Here is a 21,139-nt window from a genome sequence, read left to right as displayed (position 1 = left end):
CGATTTTCGAGTTTTCTTTTGAAACTGTAAAACCGCCAAAAGTGTAAAACCGCCAAGTCAACAATCTTTGGTCAAACTCGAAAATCGATCACAAGATAATCGATTATGCGATTTTCCTTCCAGACAAGAGTCGACTACGATTTTTAGATTTTTGACTGCAAAAAATCGATTAATCGATTAACCGAAAGTCGACTTACCTATCCCTAAGCACTACCTAATTCAAATGAATTAGGTAGTACTTGGCATTTAATCTTTTACATGGAACTGAGCGTGAAAAAGCGGAGTATTTCATTGTGTTTCTACCTTAAAGGTTAAAATACATTGAACTTTGTTGCTTGCTTCACGCTCAAGTACTACCTAATTCAAATGCTACCTAGTTAGTTTGAATTAGGTAGTACTTTGCCTTTAGTCTTTTACTTGAAACTGAGCGTGATAAAGCGGCGTATTTCATTGTGTTTCTACCTTAACTTCAACACGCTTTGAAGCGCATTATTTAATTACTACTATGAATCTTTCGTAATTCTCCTTAACTTAACTGTTTTAATTCACTAGTGGTTATCATACTTTCCTTTGTTAGTGTAGTTTTAATGACCAGCAAATTACGAAGCTTTGTCTTGTCCCTGTATTGTAAATTATAGCTGTGTTTCTTTACTTACCTGAGGTTACCATTTTTAACCTGCAAAGCGTTCCTTAACCCAGATAAAGCCACTCGAATATTTTTGTGTTTTTTTTTTGCATTTTGTAATAGTATTGTATGTTATCTGTCATTTCACGCTTATATCGCTTCATTTGATCTACGCATTTCCACGCAATTGGCCTAAAACCCAAGCTATTCAAAAAAATCGACTTTTTTGTAATTTTCGACTTTTGATGAAAAATTTAAATATGCGATAAAAATTTAATTATAAATGTTAGAATCATGTAAAGTCAGGGATTTGTTAGGAATATAGTAAGAGTATTTTCTTAATCAAAAACCAAGGGATTGGCATGTAAGGATACACCAATATTACCCTCCAAAGTTTTTGGCACTTTTAAAAGAAGGCACGATTGCAGGAAAACTATACGTTTTAGAGAAAAAAGTTATTTTTTAAAAAATGCTTAAAAGATCTAAAAAATACAATTTCCACAAAAAATGTTAAGTTTTCTCGCAAAAAAATTCTCGGCGCTAAGTGGGTTAACCCCAAAAAGTGGCAAAACTGGAAGCAATTTTTAAGAGAGTGAGAGAGGAGAGAGAGCGAAAATGGCTTTCTCTTCTACCAGAGGCTACCAGTCAAATTTCTGCATGTAAAAAATGGCAGTATTTCTTTTTGACATTGCTGCCAGATCTACCATTTTTCCATTCCTTTACTTTTCTGGTAAAAATGTTCAAGAGAGAGCAATTTTGACACTTTTCTCTTTTACCACCCTTACCATTAAAAAAGTAAAGGAAGAAAGCTTATATTATGGAGAAAAGAAGGGAAAATATAAAGTTAAGTTAAAAAACTCTTATCCGCTTTAGATTTTTACAGATCATTGTTTTATTTACTGAATTTTTCATTACTATTTTTTTAGATTGTAATTTTTGTGTATATATTGTATAACGTAAAACGTTAAAGCTTAGCTTACTGTAATGTAAATACACATTTAAGGAAAATTCTTGTTGACATATAATGTAAATATATATTTATGATGTATATATGCACGCGTACATAAAAATCAAAACAAAAAAATTATATAGAACATAAAAAGAGAGAAATTAAAAAATATACAAAAATACAACATTTACATACTGACTAGAAGTTAGGAAGTAGTAGTAGAGGTGGTGGCGATTGTAGAATCAATACAAACAAAATCAGTAGATTTTTTCTTGTACATATATAAAATTATAAAATATGCGTTTATATTTAAAAAATAGGTGGGATTTTTAAAATGTTGTCGTTTTAGAATTTAAAACATTCTGCTAATCGCAGTTATACTTCTTTGTGTTGTTTTTTTTTTGTTAAATTCTTGTTTGTAAGTGGAATGATTTTTTTCGAAACAAGTTTAAAGAAACAAATAAATAGTTGGGATAGTTTTTATCTATACTTTTCGAAACTTATTCACTAAAATAATCTTATTATTAATAGTTATGTGTATATGTTCTATGTTTATAAATATATATAGAGGGTTTTGTTTTAGAAGATAAATCTTGGGCGAGGATTTTGAGTAAATTATGGATATGTTAGGAGCTAGGTAGATGTATAAGTAAATAAAATTGTTATGAGTCTTTAGATATTTTGTATTTGAACCAAGTTGAAAACGATTATTTCGATAGTAATTATTTTTTTATACCTTACACCAATTGTCTAAAAATTCAGGCTAATTTGAAAATCTGAGTTAGTGAATTATGGGTAATACCATAGCTTAATTCAAGTTTAAAGTTGCCATCATTTGCCATATCTACATTTTGTGTTGCGGATTTCTATACTTGCCAAGATATGGGCCTTCAAAGTTCCGTAAGTACATACTCACTAAAACTTGTACTTTTTAAAAGGAAATGTATGGCGTAGCCGGTGTGGGACTCCGTCTCAGACTTAAAAGCCCGTCCGAAACCCGGTCACCAACGAAAATTTATACTTTTTGAAAGAAATTTGATCCCGTAGAGCCAGCCACAATCGAAAACTAATACTTGTTTACGAAATTTTTTCGCGTAGCCGGTTGGGACTCTGTATATGTAAAATCATGATTTTGTCCGTTGGCGAATGTCTTAAAATACCTGCCGAAGGCCCTCCACCCACGAAAGGTTATGATCTATGATCTGGTCTTCACAGGCTTTAACATTATACCAATACATATTGGCTTGGTTGGCTTTCAAAGCAAATCAAATTAGTGGTACTGGCGGAAATTTGAACACCATATATCTCGGTCCCTTGGTACTACTAACAAATGCTTTTAGCAAGTTTTCAATCGAATTAGAGGTGGTCGAAAAAGACGCACAAGATTTTAGGATCCTTGGTCGTCGGTTCGCAGATGTGAATGTCTAATTCTGGTACCTGTGGACTTTTTGCAGATAATAGTAGATTTCTATCTTCAACGAAGTCTTTAAAAATGGTGAGATAGCTTTTTTATTATTATAGTCATTGGCGTATGATGTTAGGAGCACCTTGTCAGGTGGATTGGGGCCTTCGATACATACAATTTTAAGAGTAGGGGTGATATTACGCCCCTGGAGGAGATATATGACCGCAGAATCCCACATAGGACTGTCTTCCGGCATGTGGTTCACAAACCATCTCTAGAGTTGGTTAGAGAGGGAGGTGTTCATAACGTCCCTCAGGAGAATGGTTTAGTTTACTGTGTCAAAGGCTTTCGACAAGTCCAGCGCCACTAATATGGTTCTTTTATGTGGTCTTTGCTGTTCAGTACTTCCGTAATCCTTCCCGTGACTTTACTGAGGGCTGTAATCGTGCCCCTTTCAGCTCTAAAGCCATGTTGATGATTAGCCAGGCGGAAGTGCTCAGTGAAGTACGGCAGAAGTATGGACTCGAGGACTTTTACGACTGGTGATAGTAGGGTAATGGGGCGATAGGAGCTACCCTGGAGGTTTTGGCACTGTGAATATTTTTCCGACCTTCCACATGTCGGGAACCTCGACGATGCTAAGACACAGGTTGAATTGGCATGCAGAGATATTTTACACCAATATTTAGAGCATTTTCGTTGCCAGACCAATTGCTGTGGTTTTTATGTTTGTAAGCACATTATTTGTCATTGCTGTATCCGATGGGTACGAGAAAAATAAAAAAATATATAAATAATATGTCCTTCAAATAACGGCAACCTTTGTATGCGAAGGATGCTTGAAGGGACGATTTCTTCCCACATATTGCCCGGCTTTCCAAACAGTTGTGGCTTCATACTCGCAAACTTTTAAACCGCAGATGAAATCTACTTATAATTTTGGGCAAATGAAAAAAAAATACAATTGGTGTAACATACATAAAAATTCGAATTTATTCAATTCGTATTTCAACTTGTTCCTTACTTTTCTCCTGCTGCTGCTGGTGGCTATGGTTTTTTTAATCATCAAAAAATAATATTTCCAAAATTCTTTTTTGTACAGTTTTACGCCTTTCCTTGGACATTTTCAACAGTTCGGTTGTGACCAATTCACCTAACAAATGCTCCGAACTTCGTTGTACCGCCGGTGTTGGAGGCGGCGTTTGTGGCACTTGGAATTTACTAAACTGCTGTTGATGCTGCTGTTGCTGTTGTTGTAGACTATTTTGATGTTGTGGCAATTGTTGATATAACTGGAAAAGAAAATCAGCATTTGTGGGAAACATTGTTTGCTGATTACTATTTGGCGTGTTGGTGTTTAAATGCGTTGCATTGGAACGTTGGAGAGCATTTGATGAGGAGGCATTGGAGGGTGCCGGTGATGCTGCTGGTATATTACTAAATGGATTTTCCGCATTGGTATCGTTAAGTATGCTTTGAGTTTGCATCATGGATTCATTGTTTTCATCTGAATCTTCATCGGATTCTTCACCGCCTCCTCCAGCACCACCACCACCATTGGTGCTGCCAAACTGTGAATTATTGGAATTATTTAAATGATGATTCTGATGATTACTGTTGCCTGCTGGCAAACCATTGTGATGTAAGCTGCCATTGAGGTGTAGTGCAGTTTCCGTGGAAGTATTGTTTAATTGTACCCTAGGTTTCTTCGTGTAGTTACTACTACTCGATGAATCCATATCCTCGTGATGTGAATCATTGAAATGTTGACCATTAAAATGATTGCCATTTCCCATGTCACTGGCGCCGCCAGCTGCCGTTGAGGAGGCTCCCGAATTATTGAGGTTATTTGAGGAGGAGGCATGATGATTAGGAGTAGATGTTGAGTGACCAGCACTATTTGAACCATTTTGTGTGGCTCCCAATGGCGAGGAAAGTGGCGATTTCATAGATGATGATGACGAGTGGAGACCACTATTACCATTCGATGTTGTATTGGCTACCACTGCCGACAGAGCATTGGTGGCAGCATCACGAAAGTGCTCATTATACGATTGTAGCATAGGGTTTAGTTGACCATGTTGTGAGGCCACAGCGGCAGCAAAGTCACGAAATACTTGATCGGCTTCGATTTTAACACGACTATCACCACCCTCTAAAGCGGCAGCAGCAGTACTTAAAGCGTTCATGGCATGTTGTTGATCCTGAAACGACGGATGATGTTGACCAAAGTGGCCAATACTTTTTAGGGAACTATTCGATTTAGAATCCATATTGTAGTCATTGAAACTCGAACCATTCGCCGAATGGGGTGACGTGAGGAAATTCGGTACATTGCGATATGATTTACGTGGCTGTATGTGCTGATCAAGAAATTTCATTTTTTCCAAGTAGGGCCTGGAGAGATGTTCATAGACTGGGGGATCGCCCTGTTTACGTTGGCTGACATAACGTTCGCGTAAATATTTCCAACGCTTTTTACAGGTTTCCACTGAAAAACAAATTAACGAGAAATTAATTAAAAAAAATAAAAAAAATTAATAAAAAATGACCTTCGCCTAATAGGCAAAATTTTCAAATAAAAGTAAATTAATTAATTTTAAGGTTTCCTTTTTTAATTTTAATAACTTTCTAATCTTACAATAAAACAATTCCAAGTAGGGTGTTTTGAATATAATATTGTCTTTAATTTGTTTATCAAGCATATTTTGCTTTTGTAACGAAAATTTACAATTCAAATTTCACTTTCATTTAGAGGTAGATTTGTTTCTTCACTTTTTTGGGAATGGGAAAAGGGTTGTAATTGGGTAACAGTTAATTCAATACTGTTGTTTTTGCCAATTTTTTCTACGTTTCCTTTTTTGCAAGTGCTGAAAGTCACCCACATTCACAGCAAATAAAAAAACTAAGTTTTTTTATTTTTTTTCTTTTCCTCCCCTGCAGATTTTTTTGGTGGTAAGAGCTAGCAAACTAAATCACAGAGTTATGGAAAACCTCTTTATTTCAAATATGTATATTTCGTTAAAGAAATATAACACAGGCTTCAGTTTACCCCCTCCCTCTTGACAATGTTACTGACTGCTGCCTGGGAGGGGAGGAAGCAGTAATTAAAGCATTTTTTATGTGAGTGGTTATTTGCAAAATCTCTGGGGTATTTATGAGGAGAAGAAATGAAATATAAAAAACGTTATAGGGTTGCATATTTTTTATGTAAAAGCAGGCAGGCGGCAGTGTGCCACACTGAGTTCTTTATTTTGGGATAACATGTGCCTGAGATTTCAAAAACCTGTGAATGGTGGTGGTTTCAGTTATGAATTCATTATATGGCACCCACATTTTTTGTTTAATTGAGTTCAATAACATTTCCTTTGTGGCGTAAAGTATGAGTGATTTTTTTAACAAAACAAACTCAAAAATATGAATGACTTTGGTTTTTTATGAATGAATTGAGTTTATTTGTTTTGTCATGAGGTAGGACTGGCGTTTTTTATGTACAAATATCCTATGGTGAAGAGGGTGTTTTTTTTGTAGACACTTTGTGGTAGAGGATATTGTCAGCGATTGCATATGTATGTTTGTAATATGCAAGGATGAACACCATATTTATGATTTCGATTTTAATTAAGCATGAAGAAGATCGAGGATGCAATTTAGAAAGTTTTTTTTTTTATATTTGATATTGATTAAAATTACTCATATGACATAAAGATTTTATATATAAAAAATTAACAATTATAGATCTTTATAAATTCGTTTATCCTTTTTGTATCAAATCAGGATATAAATCTATATGAATGCTATAAAAAACGTAAAACTATATTGCGAATTTTTTGGCAATGAAAAGAATATTCGTTGCAAGGATGAACAACATACATACATATTTATGATTTCGATTTTAATTCAGCATGAAGAAGATTGAGGATGCAATTTTGAAATGTTTCTTTTTTATATTCGATATCAAAATGACTCATATGACTAAAGAGATTTTACAAATAAAAAAATTATAAATTCGTTTAACTTTTTTGTATCAAATGAAGACATAAAGCTATATGAAAGCTATAACAAAACGTTAAACTATATATTGCGCATTTTTGGCATTGAAAAGAATATCCGTTGAAAAATCTCATATGAACCAAAGTCAAAAAGCTTTTGAATGGAACGTATGGAAAATATTAAATGTTTTTCTAAAAACTTGATGTAAGCAAAAATAATTAATACCAATCTCTTTGGATTAAAAATGTATTGATTATTTTTGATATAGGGGGTTATCATGAACGGCAATTCACCGTGAATTTTTTCACTTTCTCAATAAATGTTGCAACGGCGGAAAGACAAAACTCACGGGGAAATTTCATTCATGATAACCCCCATAAAATGAGTAGGAGTATGACAATAGCTTGGATTCGATTTTTTCTTTTGGATAATTCGAGGTTTCAAATAATAAAAAAACACGAACAAAAACCAGTCTACTTATCAAAGGAAACAAATCTCCAACTAAAGTCATTTTACAGATTTCAAAATTTTTAGTAGAGTCCGTTCTATCTAGATTTCATGACTTTGAGCTCTAAAGAAATATGTACTATGAAAAGTTTGAATAACAAGTAAAAAAGTATCAGTCTGCTTCGGACTATAGGCCAATTAGTCTTTCTTCCTTTCTCCTCGAAACATTGGAAAGGTTACTGCATCATTAAATTAGGTCTCAATTAATCTCTACAAAAATAAGTAAATCACGGCACGCCTACAACAAAGCCAAGTCAGTAGACATCGCCTTAAGTGTTGTGGTTGCGCATTTTTTGGGGATTATGGATAGCTCAGGCTTTACACTTGCAGCCTATCTCGACATAAATATTGAAGACCCAATAATGTAAAGCTTGAATCCATTCATAATGCAGTATATAACACTTGTTAGCCCCTACTGACTAAGAACCAAGGTGTTAGCTTATGCTGATGATGTGGTCATAATGATAAGGTTAATGTTAATGGACTTGGAGTTAACCTAGCGAAGAGGAACTTATACTTTACACTAAGAAGCGCAAACTTCCCGAATTTCAGCTACATGTCTTGGATGGAGTTACCTTGGAACTTTCTTTGAAGGATAGATACCTCGGTGCAATCAATCCTAGACCATTGTCTAAGTTGGAAAAGGAACATTGAGGTGCGGAAAAGCAAGGGTCTCATGGCACTCTATTCCTGCAAAAACTTCATTGGAAAAAGGAAGGGCCTTAGAACAAAGGTCATACACTGGCTGTACGTAACAGTGGTTAGTCCATCCTAATCTATGATTGTTGTTGTTGTAACAGCATATAAACCTACCTAGAAGCATAGGTGGACTTGTCTGGCGGCATGTTCACGGGAATAGTGCACTTCTGACCAAACTATCAACTGTACAAAGGATACACCCCTGCTCATATCTGGGACTGTCAGAAGCAACCCCCAGTTCGCTTTGAATGTGATCCTTGAGACAGGAAATTGCAAATTTCACTCCTTGGACATGCAAAGGTCTTAAACCCATCAGTTGGACTACCTGAGCTCGGTGAGCACAGTCACATCAGTGATTACTTACCCACTTCGCTCAACTTCAATATCATGAACTTGATTATTCCTAGTAGAGACACCGGGCTTAGTGGCAAACCTCCTCTTGACGGTGTGACCTTTTATACAGACGCGTCCAAGATAGAGGAAGGCACTTGAACCGTTGTATACTGCGATAAACCACTTATTTAAAAGTCCTATAAACTCACTAATAACTGCAGCGTTTTTAAGCGGAGATTCTTGTTATCAGGTTAGAAGCAGAGTTGGTCGAAAGACTTGAAGGTAGCCATAAGCGGCCTTTAATACTCTCAAGTCAAGGATTATAAACACCAAAGCGATCCTTGATTGCAAAAACGTTCTTATTGACATGTGTGATATCGTTGTTTTGTCGAGTTCCATGACACAGTGACATAATGGGTGACATTAGAACTTAATCTAAGATTCGCAGTTGGGGTATCTAACAACTTTCGAAGCATTTTCTCGAAAGTATGGACTTGCCCTTGAAAAAAAACTTTGTACAGTGATAATGGAGCCACGAGCACAAGATGTTGCAAAAGAATCAAAGCGATTCGAGAGCAGGTCTTAAACTGCACTTTTCCGAAATTTTGAGTGGGAGTGGTAGAAATATTATCAAAGGCCAAATTTTGGACAGAATCGGTTGATCCCTTCTAGTTTTAACGTGCGATCCAGCCAGCATACATACAGACGGACGAAACAGATTTCGAACAAACATAATTGGATCTAAATCTATTAAATTTTGCTCGTATGAAGGTATACAAAATGACAGCACTGCTGATATCGGTAGTGCTTAACGACGGCATATAATTCTTCTGAAAGGTAGGTCACATTCTGCTGAACAATACTGCTGAAGTCAATACTTCCCGAGATATAAGTCTTTGAAGTTCCAAAAAACTTCGTAGCCAGTCTTATAGGAAAATTAAGTTCGTGTAATCGACTTTTGTACCTGACTATTGGGGTAATAGTACGGTTACACTAGTTTTTTGCTGGGTTAACCCACTTCGAGAGGATTTATTTGACATTTGCGCTTTGGAATTGACATTTGAAATCCAAACCTACTGGGTTATTCCGGTTAAGTGTAACTGGGGTATAAGTCTTAAATCTCAGGCCGAAGGCAGACTATTTGGAAATATTATTATTTCTAAGAACATTTCGGGGTCAAGTAGGGTTAAGGAGCGATCCTGCTATTTCTTTGATAACGGACATTAATTTTATGCTATCGATTTATAAATCTTCCTCTTAAAAAGTACATCAATTGGAATTGTACGGTTTGGGTGAAAAATCGAAAACCTCCTTACCTGTATGTGGGGAGAAAACGTAAAAAATTATCGTACGTTTGCTTAATTTAATTAAGTATGCACTTACCATCACTTCTTAACTTCAATGCTATAGCCTGCCATGCTTCATCCTTTGTTTCGTATTTATTTCCATTGGGATTTTGACCATTGACACTGCCATTGAGGTAATATTTCTGACGATTGTAAATAACCGCATGTAAAGCTACTTCATCTATTAATTGTTCATCCATTGCTAAGGTTCATGCAAAGTTGACGAGGGAGACGAAACACACAAACGATACCAAAACAATACTAACTTTTTCTTCTGGGAGGGACTTCTTTTTAGAATGTTACTTTGGAATTATTAAAATCACTACTTTCCACATAGAATCGTGTTAAAAAAACTTCCATTAAAATCCCTTTTCTGTTTTAATTAAGGTTTAATTAATTTAATTAGCAAGTTATGTGACGACAAGAATACAAATATACGGGTTACAAAGGCGGCATTTTGATACATTACGGCTTCATATTCATTTCCACACACCACTTTATGTTGAACACTTGCAGAGATTGATTTTTTCTTTAATTGTAGTAAATGCTTTCAATTTCCACTTGTAGACTTTTCTTTTTCTAGGTGCTAATTGTTTTTTCGTCAATTCAGTTTCTACAAAAAAACCAAAACAAACCCGTTGTCCGAAGTTAGCTGCGTATTCTTGCGAGTTGCCGTGTTGCCGCGACTTGTCCAGAGTTGACTAATCGTGGTTGTTTAACATTTGTCCAGTGTTGGGAATGTTGATTTTGAGTGTATAAGTTGAGTGAAAATTGTAATTGAGTTTAAATTGTGGTATTGAGTGGTTTGCCGATGTTTGCAGTTTTTTTTTTTAAAATAAGGGATTATTTTTTAGCAATGGAGGAGTTTGTTTTTTTAGCATGATAATTTTATTTTCTCACAAAAATTGTTTGATGTTGTTTGGGAAGTTTTGCATAACCAAATGATGATGATTTCTTTTAATGAAATGCATAATACATACCCAGCGAAAAGTTTGCCTCCAAAGAGGCAGTTAAATGATATGTACAAGTGATTTGGAAGTGCATCAAATTATGCATTTTCACTCATGATTTTTACAAGGGAGTGACCCCGGAAAGAGGCACTCCATTGCACTACATTTTAACTGACCCTTTGGCATTGCATTTTAACTGAACCTTTGGCACTGCATTTTAACTGACCCTTTGGAGTAGAATAGGAGGCAGTCCAGAGCACGTGTTTTGAAAAATAAAATGCATGTATTATTTGTGTAAAACAAAAATATTAATAACTTTATTAAATTAACACAAATTATGAAAATTCCCTATTGAATTCAATCGCAAACATGTGCGTTTCCTCCGCTCTTCATTTAAACCAAGCTTAAGTGCTTTTGCTTCATCTGCTAAATGGGTTCCCATCACCAGTTAAGATTTCGACATGTACTCCAACAGCACTCCATTGGGAAATTTTCTTCTCGTGAGTTACCGGAAAAATGTTCACAAATTAAATATTATTTAGTTTGTATTAACAAATGTTTTGAAATGTTAACACGATTATCTCTTTTTGGAAATGTATTCCGCTGCCTGTAGAGATGTACAAACTGATTTATGTATGTACATGTAGGGATCTCTAATAACTGCTAATAAAATGTAGTGAACGGAGTGCCTTTTTCACGACTCCGTTTGCACTGCATCCGGATGCTGTTAAATCGTGAGGAATTGGAGTGCCTTTTTCACGACTCCGTTGAACTGCCTCCGGATGTTGTTAAAATGTGACAAATGGATGTGATTCTTTGGATTGCATCCAAATGCGGTGTAAATATGGGGAATGGAGTGCCTTTTTCACGACTCCGTTTGAACTGAATAAAAACATGCCGTGAAAGAACTAGTCAACATTGCACTACTTCCAATTTATTTTGCTGGGTATGTATCCCAGCAAAAAGTTTGCCTCCAAAGAGGCAGTTAAATGATATGTACAAGTGATCTGGAAGTGCATCAAATTATGCATTTTCACTCATGATTTTTACAAGAGCGTGACTACGGAAAGAGGCACTCCATTGCACTGCATTTTAACTGACCCTTTGGCACTGCATTTTAACTGACGCTCTGGCACTGCATTTTAACTGACCCTTTGGCATTGCATTTTAACTAACCCTTGTTACATGCGCTGTTGTAGGGGGATCAATTCCTTATTGGGCCCTGGCTAGCCTTGTCGCCTCTCTGGGTGTGGTCCCAACCCTTCACCCCTACCCCTGACATGTAGCAATTAAGACAAGGACACTATACAAACAATACTACACTAACACAACGATGCATCACCTCCTATACTCAACCCCTAACTGATGACCTATATTATGCCCACCCAACCATGATCACTACCTCCTCTTCTTCTGCTTAGTGACCCCACTAACCGCCCACATCCATCACTTACCTCGTCCTTTAGTCCTCTTTAATAAAATCTAACACAACATTATTATTTTTGTCTTACACATATCAAGAAATCATATTTATTTATAAAAAAACTAATACTAACAAAATTATTATTAAAATACTAAAAGTCGTTTATGATTTTTGAACTTAGAAACAAAAAAAAAATACAAATAAATATCAAAAATTATGAAATGTAATTAAAAAATGTTTGTTTTACTTTATCATATATCCTTGTTAGGAAAGTTTAAATTAAACGGCTATTTGCCGAATTAATTAAAAACGACAGGTCTTTTGACCACCAATTTTTAATACCCAAATGGGTTAATTTTCGTCCTTTTAAAAATGGACATTAACAAAAAACATAGACCTCAACATCCGCAAAGCGAAAACAATGAATCCTTTTAAAAAGGTATTTCTAAACAAAAATGCAAAAATCAGATCATGAAAATCACCCTACTGTCCTAAACAAAAGAGCTCTTTTATATAGTGACCTAAGGGGAAAACTAACGAAATTTTAAAAGCAATTCACGGCTTTGAGAATGCTGAAAAAAGAAATTAAAACATGTAATAAGCAAATACTTAAACACTAATAATAAAAAAAATCAATACAGATAACTAAGAATAATATTAAATTAGATAAAAAAAATAAAAATAATAAGTCAATAAAAATATTATAATAAAAAATATGATTTATGTGTAGTGACGTCTGGTTAATTTAAGAATTTTCGTCTTCTCATAACTCTGCACATCGTTTCCAAGCTCCTTTTTATATTAATCAATCGCTGTTTAGAATTTTTAATTATTATAGTTAAAAGGCTTCATTCTTCTAACTTGGAATCATCAATGTGCACTAGGTGCGTATTTCGGTCTGCCAGACACGGTAAAATTAGAACAGTTTCTTTCCTTTATGTGTGGATCGCGTTCTGTGTCTGGGATTATTATAACAGTTATTTTTGATGTGTGGGATTAGTGTTCACTGTCTTGGCTACTGGTATATTGTAGCAAAGTTTTATTTGGTGCTGAACCGAGATTACGTGGAATGCTGGTTTCAACACTGACCCGTAGATGGCGGTCGGCAAGAGATTCTTCTCTAGATACAATTGGGAAAATATCGTTTTCCTACCTTGACAAATTATAGGGTTACGGTCTTTTACCGGGTTGACTTTCCTATTCCCCAAGAGAGATCGCTGCTTGCCTTTTTGGTCGGTACATCAGTGTATACAAATTTGGCTTGCCTATGCAAAAAATATAAATTTTAATAATCTCCTTTGGAAGAGTTAGCCACTTTTATATATTACCTCTGTGTCTTTCGCCTAATGCTTATTTCTTTGTTAGAACACTGGGGTAAGAGCACAAAAAAAAAGAAAGAAACACTCCACTGCAAACCTAATTTTAAAGAATAATTTTAAATTAATTTTCTAATTTTCACTTGCTTTCAATTAATTATCACCTTTTATTTTATTTCTAGTTATTTTTTTAGTTTAATATCTTTATGGACATTCAAATTTTCCACTAAAACTTCACTGTTCTCGTCTAAAAAGGTTTTTTCCCGATCAGCACCAATTAATTAACTATTAACCTCTCTTTACAGATCACTCTCTTTTATAACCTTTTCAGTGCGCAAATGCAGCTTTCCACTGATCGACATTTTGCTAATCAGACACCATTTATCCTCTTCTAAATTAACATATATGGTCCCTTTCTAGTGAAATTTTCATATCTAGATTCACTCAAAAATAAGAGCTAGAATTTTTCTCCCAACTGCTATTTAAGAGTACACAACTCACTGTCGGTAGCACCGTGATCCTAGCCTATTTGGTTGGCAACCCATATCCACGTTATCTCATCCCCGTGAATGACATACATAGCCTATTGACATCTGACATTTGTCATTGTTTTTTCGTGAGTATACATTGTGTCGTTCTAATTTTATTTTTTTCCAAACAATAACCTATTTTACATTTATTAATCATCTTTTCCTTTTCATTTCAGGTATTCCACATATGATGGAGTGCAAGAGATTACCCAAATTCTCAGTGAAGGCGATTCCTGATAGAGTTTGGGCAGCTCATGCATTCCTTCACATGTGGTTCTTTTGCTGAAAATTAAGTCCTGGCCACCATACCCAGGCATGAAGGGTGTATTAAACCATAACCCCCGCAGACACCCCAACGATTTGCCACACCAAATATAGCAAATATGTGGCACAGAGGACAAAAAAAACTTGCCCTCCCACAAACAAGAGGCAACACAACAAAACTCGCCTCCTCCAACAACAACTAACCTTACTAATAAGGCATGGCTAACCAAAACAAACAAAAAAAACATACGGTTACCCGCAGCAAGTGCCTAAAAAAACCCATAGATACTAATTCCCTACTAACAATTAGCTCTTCCTAGCTTCCCCATCTTTATCGGCACATCGGGAGCTAGGAATACTTTTATTTGGCCGTGGATTTGAGACCGCCACGAAGGCAAAAATGGTCTCCCCTAAAAAACCCTCCACGCAAAATTTTTTTTGGGCATCCAGGCACGGACTTAGGCGTTTGAGGGCCTCGCAACAAAACTCCATCACTGGCAAAGTATGCCGGCAGTGATGGTGTGCGATGGGCCTACAGATTTGTGCTGAATAATGCGGATCAAACCCAACGTGGGGAATTCTCACGCCCTGAGATAAGCCGGGCAAATTATTAGGGAAGTATTATCATGAATTTGTATCAAATGTTCCGATACTTGGTGACTGGTTTGTTTCTTTCCAGGGCTGAACCACAGGAATAACTATGAAGGAGGTTGGGATTCATATCGGACCGTGAGTTCGGTAAGTTATTACTACGTAAAAATGAAAATAGGCTTTATAAATAAATAGGCTGTATAATAGGGATATAATTAGGCTAGATGTATAAATGAGAGAGGTGTATAATCAGGGGAAGGGGGTATAAATAGGAAAGGTGTATAAATAGGAAAGGTGTATAAATAGGAAAGGTGTATAAATAGGAGAGGTGTATAATTAGGCTAGGTGTAAAATAGGGACATTGACGAACATTAAAATCTCAGGTACTAGTTTATCACAGGTGTTATTAAATCTCTATATTGCACTATTAAATCGAACCTAAAGCTATTAGGACAACACAAACATACATGCTTAGTTCTAATAGTATCACAGGTTCGTTTCAATATTGTACATTAGGATTTAATATCCTTTACGTGATAAATGCCAATAGGCTGTCCTTGAAGATTCTCTAGCTCGTACATATTGCCTCCTACAGGTTTCACAATCCGACATTTCAGGAATTTCTTGCAAAATTTTGCATTTACATTCCTTGCAAAATCGGATTGGACAATATTCCGTCTATATACCTCCTGGCCTGGTCTAAATTTTACGACTCGGGCCCTCCTATTATATCGTTCGGAGCTTCTCTCATAGGCTTTATGAAGATTTTGTTTTACCTTTTCTCTAATCATTTCAAGTTTTTCGTGCCTCTGCAAATCTTTCAATTCGTGGTCTGACATAGACATCAATTTCCGGGCCAGGTTATAATCGTGACCACTGGAAAACATGTGGAACCCATATATCGCGAAGAATGGTGTTACTCCTGTAGCCGAATGTATCGAGTTCCGCAATGCGCATTCGATTTCATTCAGATACAGGTCCCAGTCTCTGTGATCTTCTTCTAAATAAGTCCTTATCGCAGTGATTACAGACTGGTTAACCCGCTCAGAAGCGTTCGACTGAGGGGAATAGTATGCAGTCTTTAAATGTTTAATTTTATAAGAATCTATCATTGTTTGGAAAGTTTTGGAGACAAATTGGGCCCCGTTGTCACTATGGATCAACTCGGGGACTCCAAATTTATGAAATATCTCTTCTGTCAGAAATTGCACAACATTAGCCGCAGCGGCTTCTTTCATAGCCTTTAGAAAGGTAAATTTCGAGAAGTGGTCGACAACAATAAACATGTATACATTCCCCTTTTTTGATCTGGGATACTTTCCCAGAAAATCAATGTATAATTTTTGAAAGGGTCTGTCGGTAACCACTTCTTTTCCTATATCCGGCATTAGATGCTGGTTGCTGGCCTTAGATTCTTGACATTTCTGGCAATTCTTTACATATTGTCTGACCTGAATTGACATATTTGGCCAATAGAAAAATCTTTTGATTTTTTCTAGGGTTTTGACTATCCCTCCATGACAAGCAGTGAGAGATGTATGAGCCTTCTCAATAATTTCATGGGTTATAGCTGTCGGTAGCCAAAGCTTCCATTGAAATTCATCCCCGATTACCTGGTCTGGGAGACATTTCTTATAGACCATCCCATTATCTACTTTCAGATCCGGCAATCGTTGGTTGTTTTCATTAATGGTTTTTATTAAATCAAGGTACTCCTCGCTCTCAAATTCTGTTGTTTCGAAGTCTAAGAATTCTTCCATACTTAATTCGTCGACATTATTATCTACAGGTGCTCGGGACAACATATCGGCCACGACGTTCTCCGATCCTTTTCTATGTTGGACCTCAAAATTGTATGCCTGTAGTTGGAGAGACCACCGTGCTAATCGACCACTCAAGTCCTTTAAGGACATTAGCCACTTTAAGGATGCGTGGTCGGTTATCACGGTGAAAGGCATCATTTCTACATAAGGCCTGAATTTTCGAATCGCCATCACCGCTGCCAAACACTCCTTCTCGGTCACGCTATAGTTTCTTTGACACGAGTTTAGCTTCTGTGAGTAGAAAGCTATAGGGTGTTCTTCCTTACTATCATTTAATTGGTATAAAACGGCCCCTATGCCATACTCTGAAGCGTCGCATTGTATGTAGAAGTGTTTGGTGAAGTCGGGATGGCGTAGTACGGGAGCTGAGGTGAGGGCCTTTTTTAGATTTTCAAACGCCTTAATACCTGCCTCACTAATTTCGAACTTTTTGGACTTTTTGAGACTATCGGTCAACGGGGCAGATATTGTAGCAAAGTCCTTAATGAACCTGCGGTACCAACCCGCGGTTCCGAGGAAGCTCCTAACTTCGCGTGGGTTCCTTGGTACTTTTATATTTCTAATCGCCTTAATCTTATCCGGATCTGTCTTTAATTTTCCTTGGCCAATAATGAAACCTAAATACTTCAGTTCCTGGAAACAAAATTGGGATTTTTTCATTCCTATTGTTAAATTTGCTTTTTTAAGGCACATTGCCACTTCGTTTAGCAGTCGAAGATGTTCTTCAAACTCACTCGAGATAACTAAGAGGTCGTCAAGATAGATGAAAACGTTCTCTTTTAGGCGCTGAGGAATAACTTTATCCATAAGTCGGCAAAGGCGCTGCGCTGCGTTACAGAGCCCGAAAGGCATTACCCTAAATTGGTATAATGGCCTCCCGGGGACTGTAAACGCAGTGCAGGCCTTGCTTTCCTCGTCAAGTTCGATTTGCCAAAAGGCATATTTTAAATCGACACTGCTTATGAAGTACGTTTCATCAATCCTGCTCAAAATCCCATCAATATTTTGGAGTGGGTATGCGTCTTTTACTGTCAATTTATTTAATTTTCGAGCGTCGAGACAGAACCTGTTTTTCCCCGGCTTCCGAACTACAGTGGTACGGTTACTCCATGGGCTCTCGCTCTCTTCTATCACATTGAGCCGGAGCATGTTGTCGATTTCCTCGTACACTATAGCTTGGACAGCTGGGGATAACGGGTAATGACGATCTTTAACCGGTTCTGCTCCTTCCACTAACTTTATACTATGTTTCTCTAGAGTGGTTTTACCTAAACCCTTATCTTCAAAGGTGTCAAAGTTCTTTATGACCTCATTTAGTTGTTGTTGTTGTTGGGGTGACAAATTGTGCGGATTCAGTTTGTAGGCTTCATCCTCCAAAATGTCCTTTTGAATTTTTGCAATATCTATTTCATTCGCCTCAAGAACTGTGGGTACTAAGTTATACAACTTCCAAAAATCTATTCCCAAATACAATTCTTGCTCCAGGTCGGGGCACAGATATAGCTCTAATTTTCTAATTATGTCATTATATTTTATTTCTAGTCTAACTTTTCCCATTATTCGGTGTTGTTGACCAGAGGCAGTCTTCACGTTGGTAAATATAGGGCTTATAAAGACGTCTAGAGGTTCCAAAAATTCTCGGCACCCTTTTCCAAGGATACTGACGGACGCCCCGGTGTCTAACAGACCCCTAATTTTGGCGCCTTGAACCTCTACCTCGGCAAATAATCTTGGGTCAAGTTTACCATCATATCTCTTAACAGATTCTATCACTAAGTTTATCTCCTTACGTTTATTTCTAAATTTTTTACGGACATTTCTAATTTTAGAATTATCGCCATTTTGGAAATCGCTATTACCCATAATTCTGGCTCTAACCTTCTCATAATTTTTTTCCCGAATCTCTAGCGGTGTATAATGCCTCATCTCAGGTTTAAAGGACGCTTCATTGGCTTTTGAGATATGGTCCAATATGGATTTGGCATGTGTAACTGGTCGATTTTGAAAACTTTGTAAAACTCTTAGGGGTTTGCAGTTGGACGTGGCCCCCCCGTAGTGTCCACGCCCCTGGTCCGGTTTCCCTGCTGGCAGACATCACACTGAGGTGTTTTAGTGCCAGGCTTTCCACACTTATAACAAAATAATGTCCTGATCGTGGCCTCACATTCTCTGAAGGTATGGCCCGGTTTCTGACAATTCCAACAACCGATATTTGGATTACGTTGCCTGATTGTTTGCAATGCATCAACTCCTTCAAATCCCTCTCTATTGTGATCAAAATCTTCTGGATAATATCTCCCCTCATATTCAACCTCATTGACCTGTCTTTGTGGACGAGATGGTGGTGGAACATAAGGCCTATTTTCTCTCCTGAGGAAGTTCTTTTCAGCCTCATTGCATTCTATGCGAAGTTGTTCCACTGAAGAGACTGGAATAGGATATACTATCCGGCCAACGTTTTCCCTAATATTCTTCTTTATAATTTTGATCATATCAAATTCTCTAATTGATTGAGGCAACTTCACCCTCATCTGACCCATGGCTTGGAAATACGCATCTATTGACTCATTGGGCTGTTGTCTTCTTTGGGCTAATTCGGCTATCAACTCTACATTGGTTTTCGTGGATTGGTATTGGCTCATTAGACTGTATTTGAGCTCATCCCAATCATGAAATTTGTTTGTCTTCTCAAACAACCAATACCACGACTCAGCCCTTCCTGTGAGTATAAGGGGAAAGTCGCGTATGATTTCAGCCCAAGGGATTTGGTATTGACGCTGGAAGTATTCTAGTCTATACACAAATTCTTCAACAGAGAGTCCAGATGAACTTCCATCGAAATGAAGACCTAATTTATTAATCCGAAATCCATATCGGAGGTCAAATGGTGTCGGATGGCGGTTCTGAGCTGAAGTTTGATTATTCTGCTGGTTCTGAGCGGAATCTACCGGTGGTATGGCATTATTCCTAGCAGACGGTATTTCTGTTGGGCCATTGGCGGCATCTAAAGGTACTATTTTATTGCTCGGGACGTTATCCTTTCTCGTAAAATTATCTAATGCTGTATTTTTTTGAGTGGAAGCTACATTTGCGGCACTATTTGTAGGAACTTCTGACCTTTCAGGCACCTGATTGCGATTTTCGCCTATTTTATTACCTTCTTGTATAACCTTGGTCAAATTTATTAACGTCTTTTTTATTTCATCCATTTCAGATTTAAGTGTATGGAGTTTATTCTCCAGAATCCTATTGGCTATCAAATTTCCCTGAGCAGCTGCTGCACTGGTCTGAGGGTCACCCCCTACACCTCCTTGCAGATAAACTGGACCTAAGGAATTTGTTATTGGAGAGCTGACGTTAATGGTTTGGGACATATCCCTAATTTGACCCTGGTCGCTCGGATTACTTTCTGCCATTTCAAGGTTATTATTTTCTCTCTTTTTCTTGTTCTCAATCGCTAAAGATCTATTTAAATCAAATATTTCAGGTCTATCTCTCTTTCGGTTCTTTTCTTTAGATCGAGTATTCATTCCCAACGAGACGGTTATACTTTAAAAATCTTGCAATTGTACTCCAGGAAACGGATATAACTTCTTAATATACACGGTATTTACTAACGTCACTTTTTTTCTTAACATATGAGGACTTCCGGACGAGATGTGATGTGTGCGGTTACTATTGGCCTTTCAAAAAGGTCTATCTAGGTGGTGATGCATAAGACAACATTAAACTAATATCTAACAAAAATATCAAATTTGTACTGTGACATGATGTCCCGTGTATACGGGTACATACCTACTGTTCAATATGGACAGATACAACAGATCCTAGCCATTTACTAGGACGGATACCTTACATTTAAACAGGCTCACAAAACAAATTAAACCTAACAATATAAACTAACATTTATCCCAGGAAATTATTTGCAAACTACCCTGTGCAAACTTATACACTGTAGGCCAAATCCTTCCCTGTTTTGTGTATGCCATTTCACCTCTCTTGCCACAGTATTCCACGATGTATCACTACATACAACACTCTGGCTCACGTCCAGACTGGCTATGCAGTGAAACACCTTGGAATACCGAAACTTGAGTGGGAAATGTTGGGCTATTTCAAACAAATTCTATTGGGCTATTGCCAAGTGTTTTGCTGTCATACACTTCACTAAGACATCCGGATTTATATCCGGATTACATTATTTTTGGGCGCCATACTGTTACATGCGCTGTTGTAGGGGGATCAATTCCTTATTGGGCCCTGGCTAGCCTTGTCGCCTCTCTGGGTGTGGTCCCAACCCTTCACCCCTACCCCTGACATGTAGCAATTAAGACAAGGACACTATACAAACAATACTACACTAACACAACGATGCATCACCTCCT

General features: G+C 37.0%; 1 protein-coding gene and 1 long non-coding RNA gene across 2 annotated transcripts; one reads left to right on the top strand and one right to left on the bottom strand.

Annotated features, from left to right (window-relative positions):
• Positions 1-1,493: 1,493 nt before the first annotated feature.
• Positions 1,494-10,561, bottom strand: LOC141404977 (uncharacterized). The gene is made up of 3 exons (XM_073988855.1): positions 9,895-10,561; positions 3,347-5,470; positions 1,494-2,350 (listed from the first exon to the last, which is right to left on the bottom strand). Exons 1-2 carry the CDS (start codon positions 10,055-10,057, stop codon positions 4,038-4,040), a joined length of 1,596 nt encoding a protein of 531 aa, XP_073844956.1. The 5' UTR covers positions 10,058-10,561; the 3' UTR covers positions 1,494-2,350; positions 3,347-4,037.
• Positions 10,562-14,309: 3,748 nt separating this feature from the next.
• Positions 14,310-20,484, top strand: LOC141404931 (uncharacterized). Its single transcript, XR_012413111.1, has 3 exons — positions 14,310-15,078; positions 19,969-20,176; positions 20,242-20,484. It is a non-coding gene; the product is annotated as an uncharacterized lncRNA (long non-coding RNA).
• Positions 20,485-21,139: the final 655 nt, after the last annotated feature.

Source organism: Musca autumnalis, unplaced genomic scaffold (assembly GCF_047663935.1).
Source record: "Musca autumnalis isolate F117 unplaced genomic scaffold, ASM4766393v1 scaffold_5, whole genome shotgun sequence".
NCBI classification, from domain to species: domain Eukaryota; kingdom Metazoa; phylum Arthropoda; class Insecta; order Diptera; family Muscidae; genus Musca; species Musca autumnalis.
Note: the sequence above shows the minus strand (reverse complement) of the source record. Positions and strands in the feature narration are given on the sequence as shown.